Source organism: Merops nubicus, unplaced genomic scaffold (genome assembly GCF_000691845.1).
Source record: "Merops nubicus isolate BGI_N331 unplaced genomic scaffold, ASM69184v1 scaffold7904, whole genome shotgun sequence".
NCBI lineage: Eukaryota > Metazoa > Chordata > Aves > Coraciiformes > Meropidae > Merops > Merops nubicus.
This window is the reverse complement of record NW_008606156.1, coordinates 1-22911: the sequence shown is the minus strand read 5'-3', so window position 1 is coordinate 22911 and position 22911 is coordinate 1. Positions and strand designations below refer to the sequence as shown.

The 22911-nt window shown below is 39.7% G+C and overlaps 1 protein-coding gene across 1 annotated transcript in view; it reads left to right on the top strand.

Moving 5' to 3' along the window:
- Window positions 1-18982, top strand: part of LOC103772231 (protocadherin-23-like) — a gene marked incomplete at its 3' end in the record, with an annotated part of 43828 nt that extends 24846 nt beyond the window's left edge. Inside the window, exons 6-13 of the mRNA XM_008939558.1 lie at window positions 687-874; window positions 1549-1648; window positions 7890-8047; window positions 9232-10069; window positions 10990-11229; window positions 16318-16452; window positions 16702-16911; window positions 18125-18982. Of these exons, the coding sequence (XP_008937806.1) occupies window positions 687-874; window positions 1549-1648; window positions 7890-8047; window positions 9232-10069; window positions 10990-11229; window positions 16318-16452; window positions 16702-16911; window positions 18125-18982 (2727 nt within the window). The remainder of the gene's footprint in view (window positions 1-686; window positions 875-1548; window positions 1649-7889; window positions 8048-9231; window positions 10070-10989; window positions 11230-16317; window positions 16453-16701; window positions 16912-18124) is intronic.
- Between the last annotated feature and the right edge of the window lie 3929 nt (window positions 18983-22911).

Sequence of the window (22911 nt, the reverse complement as noted above, 5' to 3'; positions counted from 1 at the left end):
CCAGATGTCCTGTTCTCATGAGGAGTAGATAGGCTTTCCCAGAATTTCCCTGTATGAATCTCAAAATAAAACTGTTGCCTCAAAGCAGATCCGTGTTAGCAGTATGTTTATGGAAGTTTAAAGGCAAACAGAGTACTAGGAGTTAACCGAGAAGATCTTAAAATAATGTGGGGTTTTCTGTATGAAGGACCTTGGTCAACCACAAATCTACAGCTATACTGAGTATTATTGAACTGATAGAGAGGAGATTGGGTCAGATTTATTCACTGAGTTTACCAAAGCATAAAAGAGACATAAGGCTTCCTGACTACCTTACAGGCGTTGTGTTAGGAATCTCCTAAGCCAGGGGCATGACAAAAGCCATTTGTCAGCAGTTAAAACCCTGTACTCGTATATTATCTGCCCTGAAGTGTGGTGAAGGCCAAATGAACGTCTCTGAAGGGTCAGTGTCTTGGTTCATACTGGTTTATACCTTTGCTCTGGGGCACCTGCCGTACAGTAAAGGATGTAATGTGGTGCTAAGGGAATGGAACTTGGGAAACTGAGGTTTTCATGTCAGCAGTAAGGTGTATCAGAAGACGTGTCATTATTTCACATTAAATCGTTAAATTAAAGGCATAATTGCATGTAGTAAGATGAGTGCTGGTAAATAACTCCCTTTCTCCTTCATTTTGTTTGTCCATCAGGTGAAATCATAAACTGGGTGGCACTAGACCGTGAGAAACAAGCCCACCACCAGCTGACGGTGCTAGTGACGGACCACGGGTCCCCACGGCGCAACGCCACCGCAGCCGTCTTCATCGCGGTGAGGGACCTCAACGACAACCGCCCCCTCTTCCCCCAGGCCGGGCCCGGGCAGGAGCTGCAGCTGAAGGTGGGTGCTGCCGGCGGCGTGCTGCGGGTTTCGTTTCTGCCAGATCACTCCACCTTTTCATGCAATACGTGCGCTGCTGTGAGCCGAGCACCACCCTGTGGCAGGAGCCCAAACCCCTGTCCCACAGAAACAGAAATGTCACCCCTTCTTAAATGACACTGGGGTGTATTGGGGAGTTTCAGAATTTATCCAATGGTTGTATTTCTCCGCCTTGTATACTGTCAGATGTAAAGGATCTAGGGAGTTGTGGAGCCTCCTTCCTTGGAGGCTTTTAAGACCCGTCTGGATGCGTTCCTGTGTGACCTGCCCTAGACTAGATGGTCCTGCTCTGGCAGGGGGGTTGGACTCAATGATCTCCAGAGGTCTCTTCCAACACCTAACATTCTATGATAAAAGTGTATCATTTTATTCGTGTATGCAGTATAATCTTTTTTAATTTCTGACCTCTGCGTCTGCTGCACTAAAGATTTTTGAATTATCAGTCTATGCAGATGGGGACAGAGGACTGCTAGAACTGTATTATTTAACCATTTCCTGAAATGCTTTTTGCACTGACTGTGAATATTACTAAAATAGAGCACAGCTAACCTCTTGTGTTATGGCAAGGAATTTATTTGAAGACTTGCTGTTATCCATGCATATTTGCAAATTCTTTATAAATTGCTTGATGACAGGTTTTGGAAGGGCAGCCATCAGGGACACTTATTACCACAGTCTTTGCAAAAGACTTGGATTCTGGGAACAATGGTGTTGTATTGTATTCAATAGAATCAGGTAAGTGTTTTTCTTAATAAAAGATGCATTGGAATAGCTAGAGTTTTAGAGGTTCCATGTACACACGCAGAATTTTATGTCTGTTTTGTGACTTAGAATGAAGATGCCAGGTAAATGGGAATCAGAACCATCATATGTCTTATGAGGTATCTAAGGAGGTGCACGCAGCTACCTTTCTTCCCTTCCCCCTCTACCCTGTCTTCTCAGGGGTTTGGTTGCTTGTGTGGCTGTCCAGAGTGCATTCAAAAAACTCAGAAAACATTAGGACCATGATTTTGTACTGTATGGTTTAGTATTTCAGTCAGTTTCATGTCTTAAAAGAAAGGTGATCGCCCTTTCCCATGACCAACTGAAAATTCTCCTGCTGAAAGAACAGTTCATGACAATCTGAGACAGGGATCAGAAGGATCAGCAGATAATCTGGGCAAACAATGAGGCTTGTGGTTTTTAGTTGTTTCAGCCTTAGTTTACTGCTGTGTTAGCCTGACATGGTGTGGCCATTTGAAAACACTTCTCCTCTTTAGTTTTCCCCATAATTCCTACGTATAGTATTTCACTTCTGGGTTAAGATGTAGGATCCTATTTTGTTTGCAGTGAGATCAATAACAGAGCAGTCCTAAATTAGAACATGAGGGAGACCAGGGCATGAATACTTGTAAGAGACATAGATGTGATCTCTGGTTTTGCCACATACCACTTGCTACAGTTGTACACAGAAGGGTACTTTGTCTGTACCCAGTGAGGAAATGCCTGTTCCTTCTGCTTTGTTTCACTATTGGTTATAAACAGCAAGAGGTGCCAAGATCATAACCACTTCTTTTAGTTGGGTAGCTGCTGTATTTTACCAGCTTAATGTAATCAATACCTTTTAAGCTTGATATTTGTAGTCTGTGATAATTTGCACATAGAGCATACTGTTTAATCAGAGAAAGAAATAATTTCCAGTGTTTCCATCCACTCAGTGCATTTCCTCAGGTGCTCTATTCTGTGTAGACAGAGATCAAATATGGGCTTGGTTAGCTTAAACTCATTACAATCATTTCTCACTGCAAAATAAAGAACAAAGTACTGCAAAGCTACATTACTCCTCACTCTTGAAGAGCAAGGGAGTCTGTAGCCTCTTCTTGCCCAGACTGAAATTACCAAGGTTCTCAAGGATTATGTTATACTGTGTCTCTGCATACCCTTTTGACTTCTGCGGAGTAATGGAAGGACTAAGATCCAAATCCACAGGAGCCAGAGAACTAACTCTGCTCACTTCCACCAAAAGATGCCGATAAAATTGAGACATTTAATAACTCTATTGAAAATTTTGCAGTTGAACTATACGCAGATGAAAAAAGTCTGTTGTGTCAGTTTATGGCCATACAGTTATTCCCTTAGTTTGGATGCAAGTGACTGCCTCTTCCAGACTGAACTGGAAAGAAGTGTAGACTTCTGCCTTGTGAATAATATTTTTCATTAAATGATCCCCCTTAATAAAAATGGAATGAGTTGTACCCAACCTTTTGTTTGAAGGGTGATGGCAAGGCAACACAGGAAGTGTTCCTCAGGGGTCTCTGTCTGTATATCTCATTATATCCCCTTCTATCAAACAGCACATTGGATTTGCTAACTGGCATCACTGTAGAGCCACAAAGGGGAATAAATAAGAGCTCAGATGATAAAAATTACTAGCAACACAAGATATGACTGGTCTTGCAAATGCTGTCTCTAGAAAGAACAAAAGGATAAAAGCAGCAGCAAAAAAAAATACTGAAAGAGCCCTCCCAGTCTTGGAACTAGAGATTTTCCTGATAAACAAATCCAGAAACAGCTGAGCTTCTCTGATACTAATTTTTGTTGTTGTTAGTTGGCTTACAGCCTTTAACATCTGGTCTTCTGCATCATGGTGAAGTTCTTGCTTGGTTTGTTTAAAATAGTATTTTCTACTTCTGGAACGCTGTTCAGTACTAAGATATGAAGAAATGTGATCTGATTTACAGCCATATTTGTTAAACACAAAGACATCAGGTTAATTGGAGGGCTGCTTGCTCTTTTCAACAGCTGAGGGACTGTCACAAGATTAAGACCTATGAGTTTGTGTCAGCTGTTAAGCTTGTGAGAGTCAGTAAGTAATTTTTAATGTTCTTGAGACCTTAAAGAAATGCCAAGATAGCAGCAGTAGATTAAGCTATGCAGGAGAGGGCTAAGGACAAATGCTAACAAATTACATAAGGAAAAATATGTGAAAAAACCCGTAAGCTTTACACAACAGATGGATTTTTAGCCTTCAGAGGAGCAATGTTTCCTTGAAAATGCCCTTCCCTCTTCCCAGAAAATCCAAACAAATCATCCTTAACCATTTGTGTGTATGGAAATTCGTAGTCATATGGCCACACCTCCACTTTTGTGTTATCACTGAAAGAGTCAACCTAGTTCAGAGAAAGGTGAATCCCAGCTGTGTGTACTATTCCTTAGTGGTGCTGGCAATTACAAAGTGATTTGCCTGGCCTTCTTTACAACTGTCAATGGATTATAGTATATCATTTGTAACAAAAACATGGTCTGTGTTTATAATGCACCATAAACTATTGCTTTGCGTGTTCAGACTATCACTGGCAAAGTGAAGGCTTTTACAGTCATATTTGGACCAGTTCTGCACATTGGCTACGTTAGCACTTGACCAGCAGAGTGCTGGGGGAAGCCTGCTTTACACTGCCAACACAAACAAATTGGCAAGTGTTGCACCTATGTCTGTGGGCCGAGTACTTTTTCTCCAGGGTGATTTGCAAGCAGTGTGCAGGGAGCCATGACATTCCCTTCCTGTTCTCTGTTAAGAGAAACAAATTTTCTTTCATCTCAAAGGAGAGTAAGATGGCCAAGGGAGTAAGTATTTTAAAGCCTACGAAAGATACCATTCTTTAGGAAATTAGGTAAAAATAAGTAGCTAACTGTCACGACTTCTGAGGTCATGAATATCTGAGAAAAATCTGGTGTTACTATCTGTCTGCTTTCTGGGCCATTTTGTGTGAGTGCCTATCTATAGAAGGCTTGAATGTTCTGCCAAAGTTCACAGCCACACATTGCCTGAAGTTTCTAAGGCCATCTTTTTTTTGTCCAGAACTGCAGTTTCTTTGATTATATTTGAGACACAGAGTTGAGAAAGTGCCTGGGATTTGGATAAGTGTAAATGAAACCTGGCCAACAGAGTGGACAATGCTGAGGTGAAGAAATTTGAAACTGAAAAGGCATATCCATGTATTGACAGGTTAGGGTAGAGTTGCAAGAAAACTGGGGCCATTAGTCTACTTAATGAGAGATTTAATTTTTCTCTGTTCCATGCTTCATCTGCTCATCTCAGTTTCCTTCTTTCTTATGCATTTCTCATATACCATCTTTGTTTTATTTTTGTACAAAAAGATATTTTTTTATTGTGTATGATATAAGCAACAGTTGCTTAATTCATGTGTCTTCTGGAGATGAAAGCTGAGCGATTGTTCCTGGAAGTGCAGGGAGCATGAGCCTTTAGAGCAATGACTGACAGGCCCTTTGAGTGTGAAACTCAAACCCACCTTTTATTCCTCACTTTGAACTTACAGAAGAACAAGGAGGGGTATTTGGAATGTATTTAGAAAGTGAGCAAGCTACTGCTCACATACACTTACCCTCAGTCATCTTGGGCAAAAGTATTCAAGAGTGGTCTACCTCTTCTCTGAGTACCTGCCATCTATTAAATCAATTGAACAACAAGATCTGTCTCTAGATAGGATTATTCAGAAACTGCTTTAGCTACAAAATACAGTATAAAATTATTAGTCTGTCTGTAGATTAAGGGAAATCAGTTTCATAGGCTTTTTTTTTTTTTCTCCTTGGAATACTTTGATTTGGAATCAAATGGCTACACTTTGAAATTGTCCATTAATAAATTAAAAAATAATCTGATAAAAATAGGGAAATATAAATAAGATGTTTCAGTTTTGACTGTCTTTATAGTGCAGTACTAGAAAAAAAAAAATTTGAAAATGGGACTTTTGAAATGAAAGCATTCTGGATTGGCACCTGTTTCAGTCAAGTTTATCTAGCTGTGTTCTGCTACTTGAAACAGAAAAACAAGTATTGGTCTTTGTGCTAAGAGGTACTAACTATCCACATCACTACTGAAGCAAGAGTGAGTCCTCATAGCTTCATGCTCAGGTTGCAATTATGTATTTGCAATGGTTTTGTTATTTTTTTAACTATTTTTAAAATATTTTTTCTTTTTGATTCAGTCTGGTAACTGTAACCATTTTGGTAGAAAAATGAAGGGAATAGTTTTTTTTACACTTCTGTTTACTGTTTCCTTTTTCTTGTTCTTCCTTTTAGTTCTTTTAAATGTAAATGTTAAATATATGCATGCAATTCACATTGTGTTCTGTTTTTCATATCTCCTCTGCCTTTTGTTTAGCTGGGATTTTGTCATGAGGCATTATATGGAACAAAATAGCATATCTGTGAATGTCGACATGCTGTTGGGACCTAAACCAGGAAAGTAACCAAAAGCAATTTATGAAAATAGTAATAAAGCAGTACTAATATTTTGAAACTATCATGAGAAATGCAGAATACAGGACTGTCTCATCCAATATAATTGTCTCTGCATATTGTTTCCTTTTATTGGTAATTTCCTCATGATGTTCCAGACTGCAAGAGTCAACCCAGAAGGGATTCGTGGAGCATTAGAAACTTAGAAAGTCAGTCAAAAGTTGTAGGACAATATTGGAAAAAACTCCTATTTGTTGATTGCAAAATCCCTGTTTTCCAAGTGGGCTGCTCAGTGTTTTTTCAAATCCTACAGGTGCAAATATTTTACAGTTGCAGGTGAGGTGATTGGATAACAAAAATGAACATCTGTATGTGCAGCTGACTAATTTGCATTTTTTAACAGCTTCATGCTCACTCTAGGTGTCTATGGAAATATATTTTATTATGGGTGTTTTGTGTTCAACATCTGCACTGAATTTATTTTTTACCACAATTACTTATTAGAATAGCAGCTGTTACACTGCATGGTGTTGTTTAACCCACTAGCACACCTCATTAAAAATTGACTTAGCAAAAAGTAGTTTGCATAGTATTTTAAGAGATAAGTAGTTTGACAAATTTGATTTTCTTAGTTTCTGGTGAGGTATACTAGGTAATAGATGCTTTCTCATTTTACTAAAAACTGGAGAATAATTTTTATTGTGTTCCTTGAAAATGGGGAAGGTGGGCATCAGTCTCTTTTTCCAGGTAACAAGTGATAGATGAGAGGAAACATCTTTAAGTTGCTCCAGGGGAGGTTTAGGTTGGATATTAGGAAAAAATTCTTCACAGGAAGGGTTGTCAGGCATTGGAACAGGCTGCCCAGGGAAGTGGTTGAATCACCATCCCTGGAGATATTTAAAAGATGTGTAGATGTGGTGCTGAGGTACATGGTTTAGTGGTGGACTAAACCACTGGTAGTGTTAGGTCTACAGTCAGACCCTGTGATCTTAGGGGTCTTTTCCAGTCTAAATGATCCTATGATCCTAAGTTATAAAGAGCTATATATTCCTCTATGGCAGGATTTTTCTTTGCAAGTCTAGAATAAATCTTATATGATGTAGCTGCAAGTACTAATTTTAATTAGAAGTTGCTTGTTATTAGCATGCAGACGGACCCTGATGAAGGATGTAAGTGTAATTTCCAATATTCATGTGTTGCTCTGCAACAATTTACTGTAAGACTTTAGCTACCCCCAGTTAGCTCCTGCTTCAGAGCACAGGGAGGACAGGTGGCATCACTGTAGGTAGTTAAGGTGACTTAGTGGGGTAGATAGGGCTCTTTGACCCATAGTTTGTGAGGCATATGAGCCAGCTGTATATCCAACATCACTCGACCCTTCATGCCAGTTCAGAGACTAAGATGTAATTCTTTCTCTGGCCCTGCCTGCAAGCTTGTGTTGGAAGTAGGGGTACCAATTCTGGGGTGTCTGCTGCTCTCTTGATGCACACACCATTGGTGTGAATAATGGTACTCCATAGTGTCTCTCTAGCTTTCTGAATTCAAAGTCATTTATAATGAATGAACGTATTTGATGATGGAAGAAGAGGGGAACCAAATGAGCCAGAGAGATGCAATGAGTACAGCAGGTTCTCTTTCCTCTGGGTCCTGCCCGTTCTTACTGTAAATGACAAAGTTCAGCATTATGGAGGCAAGTTGAAGAGATCTGCAATAACTCATGTCCATTTTTCCTCCATAGAAGAGGATATAGGATGCTTCCAGATTGATGCTGCCAGTGGGGAGTTAAGAACAACCCGGTCTTTGTCACATGCTGAGAGATCAAACTACAGAATGATGGTCACAGCCAGGGACCAGGGGATGCCTGCACTGCAAGGACATGCTACTGTTTACATCCAGGTACTTGTTTATGTGGTACAGGTAGAACAGTTATGTTACTTAAGTTTACTTGATAAAACAGTTTTGGGAGAAGCTAGGGAAATAAGCTGAAAAAAGGAAATTCAAAATTATAAGCACCTTGTCTCATAGTAATTTTCTTCCACCACTTTTTGTTGAGGGAGGAAATGTGAGGAAAGACTCATTTTGATTTGCTAAGAATACACAACAGCATTCTGGGTTGTCTTGCAGATAGATGATCCTTGTACTGTAGTAGGAGGTTATTAGAACACTGGATAAGAGAAGATAAATATCTGGATAGGCAGAGTGGAAAGCAAATATCAGGAGGGACTGAAAGTGGGGGAGAGAGTAGATTTTAGATTTTTTTTTTTTTTTTTCTTCACTTTGTTACTCTTGTTTCTAAATTCTGTCTCTGTAACCCAGTGTAAGGATAGCTCATTCCCTTGTGCTAGTTTATACAGGGCTGCTCTGCATGGGAGTGTGAAATCCAGCGTGTACTCTTACCACAGCCAGCAACCTGCTGTTCATCGAACCGCAGTGGGGCTGTTTCGGCCAGGCCACTTGTGTGCTTCTTTTATCAGAGGTTGAATGTCACTGAGGTTGCTGTTTCCATGCCACCCAAAAGAAGGTTACTTTTGGATAGCTTGGAAAAAAAATGCTTCAGTCAAGACAAGGCAAATGCAGTGGCCACAGTTAGATTCTTTAATTTTAAAGCATTAACTGGCAACACTGCAGCAATCTATAATGAATGAAACCCTGTAATGACATAAACAACTCTCAAAAAAAAACCCCATCTATTCATTTGTTTGGCAAACAGCATAATGTACATGTTCTTTGTCAGACCTGTGATGCTGTCCTGTGTAGAATGACGGTTGAAGAGCTTCAGAGCAGGGACAGATACAGCAATATTCAAGTTGCCTGTCTTTGGACCCATGTGATTCAGAGGCTGAGAGACAGTCTTGTCCCTTTTTTTAACATGGGAATGAAAGAGTTATGGAATAACAAGCCAAGGACTACTTGAACTCTTTCAGAGCATGCTGAGTTTGTTTTCTGGCTTTGAGGCATACTTAGGATAAATATAGTCACAAACAATAAATGACTAAACTATCAATTAAAAAAAAAATTTCTTATTACACTATTGATAATAACAATGGGAATATATTGCAGTCTTTGTGCTTTTGTTGCAGGTAATCCCAATTCCCAGTGGAAGATCTGTCTTCTCTCAAGATTTCAAGCACATTGTCATACCTGAAAATTTTAAACCTGCACAAGTGTTAAATTCTTTGAGGTCACCTGATAATAACCTAAAAACTAAGAGAAAACTGCATTTCAGTATTGCTAAAGATAATTATGTTCATTTTGAAATAGATAGCATGACAGGAGACCTTTTTCTTTCCAAGGAACTTGACTATGAAACAGCTTCTCACTTCCTCTTGCAAGTTATTATAAAGGATTATAGTGATAATCCTCCCCAGAATAACACTGTCTTCCTAAGTATTGATGTAGAAGATCTGAATGATCACGCTCCGTATTTTCAAGATGACTTTGTAGTGATTGGTGTAGAAGAAAATGTACCTGTTGGCACTCTGGTTTACACATTTGATGCAAAAGATGGTGATGGCAGTTTTCTGAACAGCAAAATACAGTATTCCCTAGAAATGAGTAATGAGGGTGAGAATCCATTTCTTATTCACCCTTCAGATGGCACCTTGACCACAGTTTTTCCACTAGACAGGGAGGTGACTCGCTCTGTGATCCTCACAGTGTCTGCAGCAGACCAGGCAATAAATCTGACTGATCGCAGGCTTGATTCCATGGCTGTGAAAATTGTTATTTTAGATGTCAATGACAACAGCCCGAGTTTCACATCTTTGCCTCTTGCCTCTGTCGTGGAGGACGCAGAAGTGGGCTTCCTTGTGCACCGTGTAATTGCAAAGGATCCTGATGAGGGAAGAAATGGACAAGTCACATATCACATCCTTTCAGGCAATGAAAACAAAGCATTTATATTGGATCAGATCACAGGTACTGTAACTCCTGTTCTCTGCAGTTTCTTCCACTGTGCTTCTCTCAGTAACTTTTGGGAGTGCACTACTGAAATATCACATTACTGTGGTACTCTACCCAGGTGACTTGTCATCCTCAGGAGGGATTACCTGGGGCAGAGCACCACACGAGCATGGCAGGAGGCACACTCAGTGAGATTCAGCTCAGAAATTTCTGCATGAGACTATTGTCTCTGTAGTGTAGATGTACTGGAGTGTCTTCCAATAGTATATTAAGGAATGTGGGAAGAGAGAGTGTGCAGTGAAATAGTTCATTCTGATTTTTATGTGATGCGTGTTTAAAGTGTGTGCACACACAGATGTTGCTATAGATACACGTGAGGAAAGGCAAAGGTCAACATCAAGGATTGCCCATTACACTGTGGGTGGAATGTGTCCATTGGAGGCTCAAAGTGCTGATGAATTTCATTCTTCAGCCTTCTGAAATTCTCTGGTTCCTGAATGAGTTCTGCAGCTATTACACTGTCTGCACACAAATGCAAGTGTCACCCTAAGAGTTACAATATTTTCTGGTTCTTATGCTGATTTTAAATACATTATGTGATACAGCTAACACTGACTGCATAATGTGTGAAAGAAGACAAATATTTAACTTAAATAAAGTTAAAAAGTTAAGCCTAAGGATAAATAAAAAGAAATATCTGAACTTCACTTGAATATACCATGAATCCCAGTGCCCTTGATGTCAAAATGAGTATTTCTGGGCCAAGCAGCACTCTGAAGGGAATCAGAGGTAATAATTGACTCCAAAGTCCAGAAGCCTTGCAGCAGTGGCACAGCATTCATGGTGACACTACACTGAAGCTGTGAGTGCTGGAACAAATAGGATCCTAACCGGGACCAGAATACTTTTTTTAATACCTTCTTTCTCTATAAAAGGGCTCTTAACCACAGCCCAGCTTCTGGACCGTGAGATCCAGGAGCGCTACAGTTTGACAGTCATGGCTCTTGATGATGGCAGCCCAGCCCTCTCCGCCACGCAGGTTCTAACCATCATTGTTCTGGACGTGAATGATGAGGCCCCAATATTTCTGAAGCAAGTTTATGAGGCTGCAGTTCATGAAAACCAAGATCCAGGGGAGTTTGTCGTCAAGGTGGAAGCTGTGGACAGAGATGCAGGTAATTTCTGTCCTTTTGCTATTAATTTCACCATGGACCATTGTAGACAGGTCAAATCTTGCTGCCTGCTGTGCTTGCATATATAGCTGTTGTGCTTTTCCCAAGGTAATGTATGCTTTTTGGGTTTTGGTTTAGACTCTCAACCTTTATTCATGGCTTGGAGGTGTTCTGACTCGCACGCTGCGTAGCTTCAGCACTGGCTGGTATATTCAATGTGAACTGTGGGCTTGCACAGTGCAGAGTATCTCAACATGGTGCAGCTTTCACGTGAAGATAGAGTGCCCTGGTTATAAATCGGCAAACAATGTTCAACTCAGTTAAAGTTAATAAACGTTCTAAATATTTTGTTGCTTTTAATCACAGCAGTTTGAATAGTTTTAACACATTTAAAGCGTCCTGGCTTTGTGACAGAACCGGCACTAATCTTTTCTGACCAGAGAGGGGCACTGTCATCCAAGATTTTCCAGCTAGTTGAGCTGTGAAGGGACTGTGGAAGCCGCTCTGAATTTCAAATGGGATTTTATGCCCATAAGAATGTTAATGCGTTGCTTTTTAAGCATACACGGATAAGCAGGAAGGGGTGGTTCGTATGCTCTTTGAATCATAGGTAAGGACTAAACCTGAGAGTCTTTGCTAAGAAACAAAAAATTCCCTCCAGCTTTCCAATTACCTGCTCTTTTAAAATATCTAAAATACATATGATGTTACAGGTAGACTGCATGCTGGACAGAATCTTATCTTAAATAATACCACACAGTGCATACAGTTGGTGTGCCATGAAGCAGTGACACAGAGTCTGTGGTCTGCAGTAAAGATAAAATCTGGAGAGAGAGTTAAATACTGCAGTACTGCTGCAAGAGGCCCAAAGGTTGTCTCAGCTCTGTAAATGACCTTCTTCTTACCACGGGTTCACTTTCTGCACATCTTTAGACTTGTTTAAGGTTGTGCTGTCCAAAAAAATAGGTAAGACAATAGATCTTGTTAGCAAACTGTTTTTCTGTATTCAGTAAGATTTGTCATTTTAATGTAGAGCATGTATTGATTACAAAAGGCTGATGTGAGCTCAACAGAGTTGCTGTACAGAAGAGACATTTCCCCACAATTATGTGAAGTATTTAGAAATTAGGAATGGGTGGGTAGCCCTGTCTGTGAAAATCTTCTTGTCAGCTGAGCAGCATTACAGTCTACTTCTGTACCTCACTCTCCAAGTATTTACTTTCTTTTGTGGATCACACTGTAAAAAAAAAAAATTTTAAAAAGGCAGTATTTAAAATAAAAGTTTGCAAGATTATAGAGAAAAGAAGTGGGAATTTACTTGAATTCCTCTCCCTCCTTTCTCTGTCCCTTATATTTATTTATTGCACAACTTGTGGGAAATAGAGCAGAAGGGAAATTTTGGGAGCCATTAGGAGAAGGGAGTGGGGGTGGCTTGGCAGGGTGGATGGGAAGGGCATTCCAAGTGCACTGGGTGGCACAGTGTGTGCCTGCTTCTGCAGATGCTTTGGGCTGGATGAAGCACTGCTGTGGCTGATGGTTCCTTCCTGCTTTTTTTTAAGTACATTTTCCAGTAACCACAGTCCTCCTGTTGGGTCTCTTTCTCACGTTTGCCTGATATGGCCCCATGTGTGTGGCAGTATTGTTCCAAACAAATACTGAAGTGATGCTGATAATCTACGAAAATAGGCTTTATATAGGAGTCGTATGAATATAATGCTCCTCCTTTTTCTTACATTTTTGGAACAGAATTTTTGAATAAGACAACTCCTTATGATGTTCTTTATTTTTTACGCCACATTTTTTACTTCATTTTTATTCAGTCTTTATATTACAGTTCACATATCAGGAATATTTGCATAGTCTCAGTGGAGGACTTTCCTCCTATCACTGATACTTTTTTTCCCCACTTCATATGTTCCCTGACTGACCACAGGGAGGAATAATTTTTACTAGCAATATCAGCCATCATCAACCTTTTATTTGTCTTTTCACTTTGTTGCCTGTGAAGAGAAGAGGGAAAGCAAGCAGCCATTACTTTCTTTGTGTTTGACCCAAGCTGTAAGCCTGCTTCCTGGTCAAAAGGCCTTTTCTTTTTGGAAATAACAATTAAAATTTTTGCTTGTAATGATTTTCTTTCATGTGGATATTCATGAGACATCTTGTTCAGGCAGCTCCCTCCTGCACATTGCAAGAGCTGCACTTACTGCAGATCTATGTTGTCTCACTTTCTCCAAGTCTTCTTACAGTGCTGGAGCCCTCTACCCAAAGCCAATATCTAATAGCACAACACAAGTGCAAGTGTAAAGACATGTAATACAGGTAAATGCTGGAAAAAAAATGCATGGGAGAGAAAGATACTTTCAGCTTATTTAAGATAGGCTAGAGGGTTGTCTTGAGACATGACTTTGCAGAAGGTCTGAATGAACTGAACTAGCATTTGTCAAGGTATGCTTTTAAGCTGATGTGCACCTCTGTGGTTCTGTAGTTGTCTGGAGCCTTGGAATAAAAGTCTCAGAAGGTTAACAGGGACTGAGGACTTCTTGTTATGAGACAGAGCTTGCTGTCATTCACTAGACATTTTGTCTTGCTCATGTTCATGGATTATCACAGTCTTAACAATATCAGTATTATAAAGATGAGACTTGAACCTAGATTTGGGGCCATGGTAACATTTGTTCCCATTGTTTCTTCACCAGAGTTGCCACTAGTTGTATGTATACACAGTGTAATGCCACGGCTGCTGCTTCTGAGAAGCTGTGAGAGCAGAGGGGCTGCTTGTGCTGTGACGGGAGAACGGGAACATGGGCTGAAGCTTTTCCTTGGCTGCAGCTCAGGCACCATGTGTCAACCCTGCAGGGAAAGGGGATCCTTGCCTAGGGGCTTAGCTCCTTTTCCAGCTCATAATGCACAGAAGAATAGTTTTTCTCATTTCAGTTTGTAATTTCAGTCCCCAAAATGTGACTAGCACTACTGAATAATTACCCAACAGGTTGAATCTAGTGCAGGTGTGTCAGCTGCTGTGCCATGGTATGTGAGTGCACAGAGTCTTCGTGATCCTCTCCTGGGCAGGATGTGCAGCTTTCTCCTACAGCCAGCTGTGCAATTCTAGCAGCTAAATATGAGAAAGGAGGCAGTAACTGCATGATAAATAAATGTTATCAAAGGATCACATATCTGTGTCCTTTAAAGGTTAAAAGTTTTAATTATAACAGTGTGTGAATAGTTATCTTGGATGGCATCTGTATGTTTTTTCGGCACTGTCTGTTCATAATGTCTGTTGTGAAATCTGCCAGTAAAGGCACTGGGTTGAAGCAGTTCAATTACAGGAGGCCAATGGCTAATAGTTAATATCAGCCCTGCAGTGTAATGTGTCCTTTTCTCCACCTGTAGCATACTGGGAGTTAAGGATAGATAAATGCAGGAGGAATTGTGAATATTGTTCTAAATGTAGTTCAATGGTATCTAATATGGGCAGATCAGACAGTGTGTGTTGGTAACCTTAAACTTTCAAGACATTCTCCTCAGTTGCCCTTGCTGCTGTGATTTTTCTGTTTTCTTCTGGAAAGCTGGAAGGTTTTCTGCAACTCATTTTTTCTTCTGCTGTGTATTGCATGAATATGCCCCTCCCTTAACTTAGTTTAGGTGTAATAATTGTTACACCTTAGAGTACACCTTAGAGTAATAATTCTCTTAATAAAATTTCAGTAGCGTTGTCAACTACTTAGCAAAGCTATTCAAAGCTTTAAAAAACTATAGGCTCTGTTTCTTCTCTCACACTGATCCTTCTCCATCAACCCCAGTGCAGATTGTCCTATTGTCAAGTGCAGCATACAGGAACAGGCAGGCAGTGTTTGACTCTGAACAGCAGTTTGCATATGACTTGAGTGCTGTAGTTTTCCAGGTGCACCAACTGTCCCCATCTTACTAAAATGCTGATGATTGGTAGGAAAAACACAGAATGATTGAATGAAACACAGATTTATTTATTTTTTTTAAAAGAGCACATTAGTACAAGCCTTTCAAGTATAATGTAGGGTTAAATTAATTAAAGTTAATAAAATAGGTGTGATGGAGATGACATTATACTTTCCTCAGGAGGGTGTGAAAATAGAAGAAATATGAAAGAAATTCTTTTATTCCTCAGGAGGGTGTGAAAATAGAAGAAATATGAAAGAAATTCTTTTATAACCATAATAGATAAGAATTTAGAGTCATGTTTCTTGTTCTTTTCAGGTGGGCAACTTCGAACAAAAAGTGTTCAAAAGCCTGTACAGTTTTAGCCTATTTCCTAGAGAAAGACAGGAAGGTCTGATTAGCAACTGAATGGAATTGACATTCATAAAAACTTGGAGAGCAGGAAACTCTCTAACCTTCCATCTGGAAATCCTGCAGGACTTTACAAAAGCAAGCAGCATCATTTCAGAGAGTGGCTACAGATGGGAGCAATCTACAAGGCCTAAGATACACTGTGGGAATGTTCACCAAATTGGCTTTTCCATTCAAGACAACTAGGAGCTGGCTACCTTGTGAGTCCTGATAGGACTTAGGCACCCTCCTGCTCAGTATTATGAATATTTGGAACTGGCGGGGATGCCAAGAAGTGAATGTCTTCTCTGAATGTTTATATTGTTCAGTGTACTTTATAAAGATACTTGCATTAGCTCCAAGTGAAGTGGAGAGGCAGAGCTGCCAGAGCAGTGCAATGCTCTGCCTGACATCCTGTTGATAAATAAACTAACTGCCTTGTGGAGAGCAGAAGAGAAACTCATGGATTCCATGGTCTAGGTTAATGCTATCTTGCACCATGTCGATATGTCAGCTTGTTTGGAGGCTGAGTGCCTAGCAAAGTTACTGGGGTCAATTTGAGTGGCTAGAAAACTTATGCACAAAGCAACATCTGGATAAGAATTTTGAAGATCCAAATTTTAAAATGTGTATCTTTTGTGATAATGAAGAAGCAATTACTCACTGCGTTAAAAATAATTTCATCCATAGCCTGTTTCTTGGGGAGGGGGAGAAGAAAGAAACAAGTCTGACCTGACTGTGAGGACAGTGGCTGTGTCTTACTAAGACTTCCATTCTGCTTTTAAGGACTGAATTCCTTGCTTCAGTATGAAATCTTACCAGGAACTGGTTATGAGAAATTCAAGATGGACTCGGACAGTGGAGTACTTGTGACAGCTGCATCACTGGACAGGGAAACGCAGGAGGTTTTCAGTATTAAAGGTAACTGTGTGAAATAGCTATTGTGTGCCTATAAAATGGGAAGTGAGAATGGATCTGATGTCATTATCAGCATTACTTTTTTTTATGACATCTGAATTAGATCAAAGTGGTAAGGTTTTCAGGTACAGAAAAGCATGTGCTTTTTTGCATAGCACAAATAACTCTCCTATTCTGCTTCTTATTAAGGAACATTTATAGTTGCACCCCCAACCATTGTATAAAATTTGTTTTCTTTTTTGTTAATCTTAGTTTTGGTTCAAGATAGTGGAAGTCCGTTGCTGTCGAGCACGGTGACAGTTATCTGCACAGTGCTGGATGAAAATGATCACTCTCCCATGTTTCTTCTTCCCACCTCTGAGATCCATATTCCAGAGAACCAGGAGCCTTCTGTGGTTCACATTAGCCGAGCTGTAGATATGGATGCTGACAATAACGGAGCTTTAAGATACAAAATAATTGGTAAGTTTCACTATCATTGTTGTTAATACAAATCAGGAAGTATATAAATAGCAGTATCCAAGTTTTAGACTAGTCTTGATTTTACCAGGCCTCCCTAGCTCCCATCTTGTCCACATGCTTTTCATGCAGGGAAAAAAAAAATCCTTCACCCCTTTGTCAGCATTAATAAGCACTTTCCAGGCATACTTTCAGTCTGTTTTCTGGATCTGAAATAGTGCAGAAAAAGAAAAGACAAATTCTGGAAGGAGGCATTAATCACAAAGGCAGAATTTTATCCTTTTTGTTATAGTTGTGGAAATTCTGAATGTAAATATACCATTGCAAATAAGTACAAGAATTAATCTAATTTAATTTATTTTATTTCATGAGAGCTTCTTTCACCCAGCAATTACTAATGTCATACTTGGTTTTAATATTGCCAAACTCTCTCCATTTCCACTATGCCAGTGTAAGCTCCTCAGCTGTTCAAAGCCTCCTGTAATATCTTTGCACAAATACAATTTTGCTGTGATTACTTTGGTTTGTGGCTCTCAGCAATAGCTCAAATGGCAGATAGCTACTGTGGTAACAGCCAGCACATTTTTCTTTGAAGAAAGTGATGAATTCCTGTATGTTTTCTTGGTTTTATTTTCACAATCTTTTATGATCTTTAATCACCTTTGGTCTTTCTACATGTTATAAAGTATGTATGCCATTCATTTTTACCAAAAACACTGACTTTTCTGTTGACTGCTTCATATTTACCTCCCCCTCCTCATGCCCCTCAAATCAAGACCTTGCACAACTATCCACTTTCAAGAGACAGGTTTGTAGAATAGAACAAGGAGCAAGTAATTGCAATTGTCAGCAATGCTTTTATAGGTTTTTGGAGTTTGTAACTGAGGTTGGGAAGAAGTCACTTTATGCAGCATTATAGTTGCAGGAGATTTTATAAGGTGTGCTGTTTTGGGGAAAAAAGACATGCATCTGACAAAATTGCAACTCTGTAAACTTATATGACATTCTGTATTTACTGTCATTGCCACCCACTGATTTAAATGAAATGCAGATTTTAATTCTCATAAGAGGAATAAAATCTGTGAAAGACACATGAGCACACCAGCTGTACGAGCAATCAGATCATGTTATTGCAATTAACGTAGTGGTATCCACAAGGAGCTCTTTTCTCTGAAGCAATTGTTTGTAATCATTTCATTTTTTATGTGTTTGAAAGGTGGAAATGATGGAGAATACTTCACACTAAATAACACTTCGGGCAAACTGCTGGTCACTCGTAGCTTAGACAGAGAAGACATCAGCAATTTCACCCTTGTAATTGAGTGCCATGACCTAGGCAGTCCCTCAAGAAGCTCCACTGCACAGCTTTATCTAACAGTCTTGGATGAAAATGACCACAGCCCATTGTTTGCAAATAACAGTTATCAGATCTCCGTGAGCGAAGACCTAGAGGAAGGCTCAGCTATCGTGGACCTCTTTGCTTCTGATGAAGATGATGGCCTGAATGGTGAAGTTACGTACTCCCTCCTTGGCGACACTTCTGGAGCATTTGCTGTCGACAGTGTAACGGGGTCCATAGTTACTGCACAGGTGCTGGACAGGGAGACTAAATCCCAATATACATTCAGGGCTGTGGCTAGTGACTGTAGCACCCATTTGCCAAGAAGCACCACTGTCAGCGTTGTGGTGCACGTTGATGATGTCAATGACAATGATCCAGTTTTTTTTCAGAATCCTATCAGGGCCTTTGTGTCTGCTGAAACCCTTGTGAATGAGACAGTAGCCACTGTGAGAGCAGAGGATGTGGATCTGGGAGCAAATGGAGCCGTTGTTTTTAGTCTGATGACAGCAGAAACTGTGTTTCAGATCGATGCGCAGACGGGTGACATCATTCTTCAGGAGCCCTTGGCTTCCAAGGGCTTCAGTACCCAGCTGCTAGTGATGGCTTCAGATCAGGGTATCTCACCTCGAACAGCCACAGCTACGGTCATGATCTTCACAGAAGAACAAGAGGAGGAGATTTCATTCAGCCATAGCCTGTATGAAGCAAGTGTGCCTGAGAACAGTGCGGCAGGTGGGCATCAAATCCTAGTTTGTGTTCTTGCAGTTGCCAATCTCCCCTCCTTTTGGAATGGTAATTGTAATGAATAGTACAGGGAAACCTTCTTCCTGTGCAGCAGCAGGGAAGAGTAAATTTGGATGTAGCAAATACCTGTCTGCCCTTTTGCAGTGCAGCATCATGACAAAGAAGTGTGGTCTGTTTGTTGGAGGGATCATCTGCCTCTTGAGTTTGCTGCCCGTGTACAACAGTGATGCTCACATTAAACAGGAAGCTCCCTTGTCAAATGTGTTGTTTGCATCCCTCAGCCTGGGAAGCCCTGGGCATCATTGGGTTCACTTTTTTAGCAAAATGACTTTAATGATGGGTGGACAGCATTTACTTGCCATTCCACTTGTCGATGCACACATGCTCAGATGAGATGAATGGTGTGTAACAGGTGGAGTGTGACATTTCTTGTTTTTGCAAGACCCTTTATGAACTGTAGTAGCTTTCAGACATGCTCGGAAACCTTACTGAAATTTTAGACTTTCCAGAAGAAGGAGAATGGGGGGATAAGGTGGGATGAAGGGGAGAGAAGTTTGGAGTCCACGGTACATTGTCCCTCAGGCAGTCTTCTGCAGTATAACTCTAGGTAGAGCCTGTGCTATTGAATGCTACCTATAGACAACCCAGCTTTAATCACAAGATGCTTACAGATTGATTTATTTTTATTCCATATAATGATGAGAATTACTGTTCTACTTTTTATCATTCAAAGAATATTAGTAGTTATGCCTCCTGCCAATTAAGTATGCTAAGTACCTTTTCCTGCTTCAGGGGATGGGTTCATTGTAATGAGAGCCAGAAAGGAGTGCCTTTCACATTTTTCTGCCCACAAATCCCACTGCACAATTAATCAGCTGTATTTAGAGATCTGACCTGCACTGTATTCTTGATTCAAACACTGCTTCATGAAGTTCATCTGGAACAAGTCACTTATCCTCTTCATAGTTCAAATTTCCCTCAGTAAAATGAAAGCACTATTCCTTTATATCATAAGGGTATTGAGAGACTAGTGAATTCTTAGGTCTTGAGTAACAGCCTATATATTTGATTAGTAATTGGTAAAAAAGAAATGTGTTAATAATTTTGGAAAACACGTCAATATTCTTGGATAATCACAAACAGAATAGAGAATGTGAAGATGACTGTTGCAGTAATTACTGCTGTGGTTACTCAGTCATTCCTTCCTCTGTGCCTCTTTGGGACTACAAGCCAAAGTTTCAGCAGTGTATTTTAAGATAATGCTGTATTATTGATGTTTCAATTAACAGGTTGAAAATAGGCAATAAGGTAAAAAAAATAGTCGCTATTTTTTAAAGTGAATGAACTTTTTTTTTTAACCATAGATGAAGTATTGTGGTTTCAGAATATTTTTTGAAGTTCTGATGAGTGATCAAACCACCAAGCTAGAGCATCCTTCGAGCTCTCTCACTGTGTCAAAAAACATGGGATTTTGGAAAAAGTGGAAGGCTTCCAACAGGAGAGAGTGGAGCATGCAGTAGCCTGGTGTGTCTTGTGAAAGGCATAGATTCAGGTCTCTTCAGTCAGAGGAGCATTCATTTCCCTTTCAGTCTATACTGGACACTCTGAATACAGAACTTGCAGGTTAAGAAGTTCTGTAGTGGTCTGTAAAGTGTTTTAAACCAGTGCTTCATTTATTGCTTCTATTACAAATGCAAAAAAAACCACTCAAACCCAACCACCTGTGCCACCCCAAATCCCTAAACAATTTGTCTTGACCCTTAAACATGCTTTTTATTCCATTAATCTGACCAGGATTTACAAGTAATTTACAAGTTTCTGGACACCCTAAAATTGAATTTTTCTGTGAATGTGAGTCACAGATAGCCAAGGCCTCCAAGCCCTATTTTACCAGAGCCAGCACTGTACAGTCATTAATTGTGTGTCACTGCACAGGAGGGGCTGCCCTGAGGGAATTGCTGCTTCCAGAAGATATGGTTCAGGTCAGATGTCAGGTCTTCTGTCTTTTCATTGATCTACCTACTGAGAGTTAATTGTGATGATGTAAGGACCCTAGTTCCTAGGTGTCCAGAAAACAGAGAGACCAGGGTGTTGTCAGAAGTGAGCTCTGGGCTCTCAGCTTTGTCTCTCCTTTGCTGCAGCAGGCTTGTGTTTTCAGAAAGTGCCCTAAGAACCTCTTTGTCAGACTTCCCAGGGGAGGAAGGTCAAGGCTCTGGGGTTTTCCTCTTTTTCAGGAGAGGTGAATCAAACTTGCATTAATCCTGCATTAAAATTTTTTTCTACTTAAGAACAAATAGTAAAAGGGAGGATAAATTTTGTCAGGTTGAAAGAAAGAAAATAGAAATGAGGGCTTTATGGCAACAGATAAACTGATTTGGTCCTAAATTTTCTATAGTGTAGATACATTCCTGTGTTAGGTTAGACAATCCAGCCTGAAATTACAGAAATGCCCTAAGGAGCTGTGGTATCAGAATGCCATAGTCACATGTTCTCCCATTCAATCTATAGAAAACACAAATAAGATTCAATTTAAGTTGGTTTGATTAAAGGAAATTCAGCAAAGCTTCAGAGTAAACAGGAGGGTTTAATCCCAAAATATGTTTATATACTTAATAAAAGTCTATTTGCTTAGAAGATAAAATTCTTTTAAGAGCATGAGAGATTTTACCAAATACTAATACTGTTTTGGCTCTGTTTGTAGTATTTTCATATTTATATAAACTTAAGTAAATATCAAATATTTTATATTTCAGTGGGAAAAAAAGCATGTTTATAATTAAAACTCTCATGGAAATTAGATTACAGGATATGTGTGATCCTGGGACCCCTATGAATATGAATGGTACCAGTGTATTCAGTCTGGTGGAGACTTACATTCCATACTGATTATTTGTAGAACTGGTATTAATAAATGTGGCTTTTCCTCCTAGTTTTATTTCTACCTTAACTAATAGAGTGGGAAAAGGCTAAGTTTATTTTAATAGGAATCAAAAATCTGAACAATATAAATGATGAAAGCCAAAGTCAAGGGTCCTTAGTTTTACTTTAATTTTGTCAGTTGGGTGAACACCTCAGGAATTGGTCCTTGTGGTAACATTTTAAGTGTTTGACTTCCAAGTTTTATGACCTTCAGAAAACCCCATTCTTTTGCTTTTTGTTTAATATTTAATGTCTTTAAATATTATAAACTGCATTGCAACAGGCACTTAGAAGGCAGTCAATAAATAATCAAGTCACTGTGGTCTCCAGAGGGTAAGAAACCTTTATTATTCACTGAGCTTTCACATGAATGGTTGCTTGCATACACTTCCTTGGAGACAAGTTAAACAGTAAAACTTGTTGACTCTTCTGTTTGTTTTGTTTTTTTTACGAATAGAAATAAAATATGTAGCTTATTATTCTGTAAGTCACCTCTGGGTGCCCAATTAGCCCTTGCTTTCCTGAGCAATTAAGAGGTCTCAGGAAACGTTGACAAGGATGAACCAGGGTTAGATGACACAGGAGGGGATAAGAGATTACTGTAATAAGTACTGAAGAGAGAAGAAAAACAATGGCATGGTGATACAGGAACCCAGTTATGGTGTTATGTCCTAACACAGAAGTGTAAGTATGCAAGTACTGTCCATGCTGCCATGCTTCAGTTTCAAGTCAGCAGGCATAATGTAAAGATTGGTGTGTAGGCCATTTAAAGCAGTTTAAGATACTTTCAAAGGCAATCAGGTTTTCTGTGATTCCACAGAAAAAAAGTAAATATAAACATTTAAAATCGCTTCCTTCTTCACTTCCTTTTAATATTAACTAATTCAGAAATTAATTGAATAGCATTTAAAGTGTGGCTGCGTTCTGTTGTGATCCCTTCTTGCACTGGCTTCAGTGCTGATCTCGTCCTCATCCTGCCATTTCATAGAATCATAGAA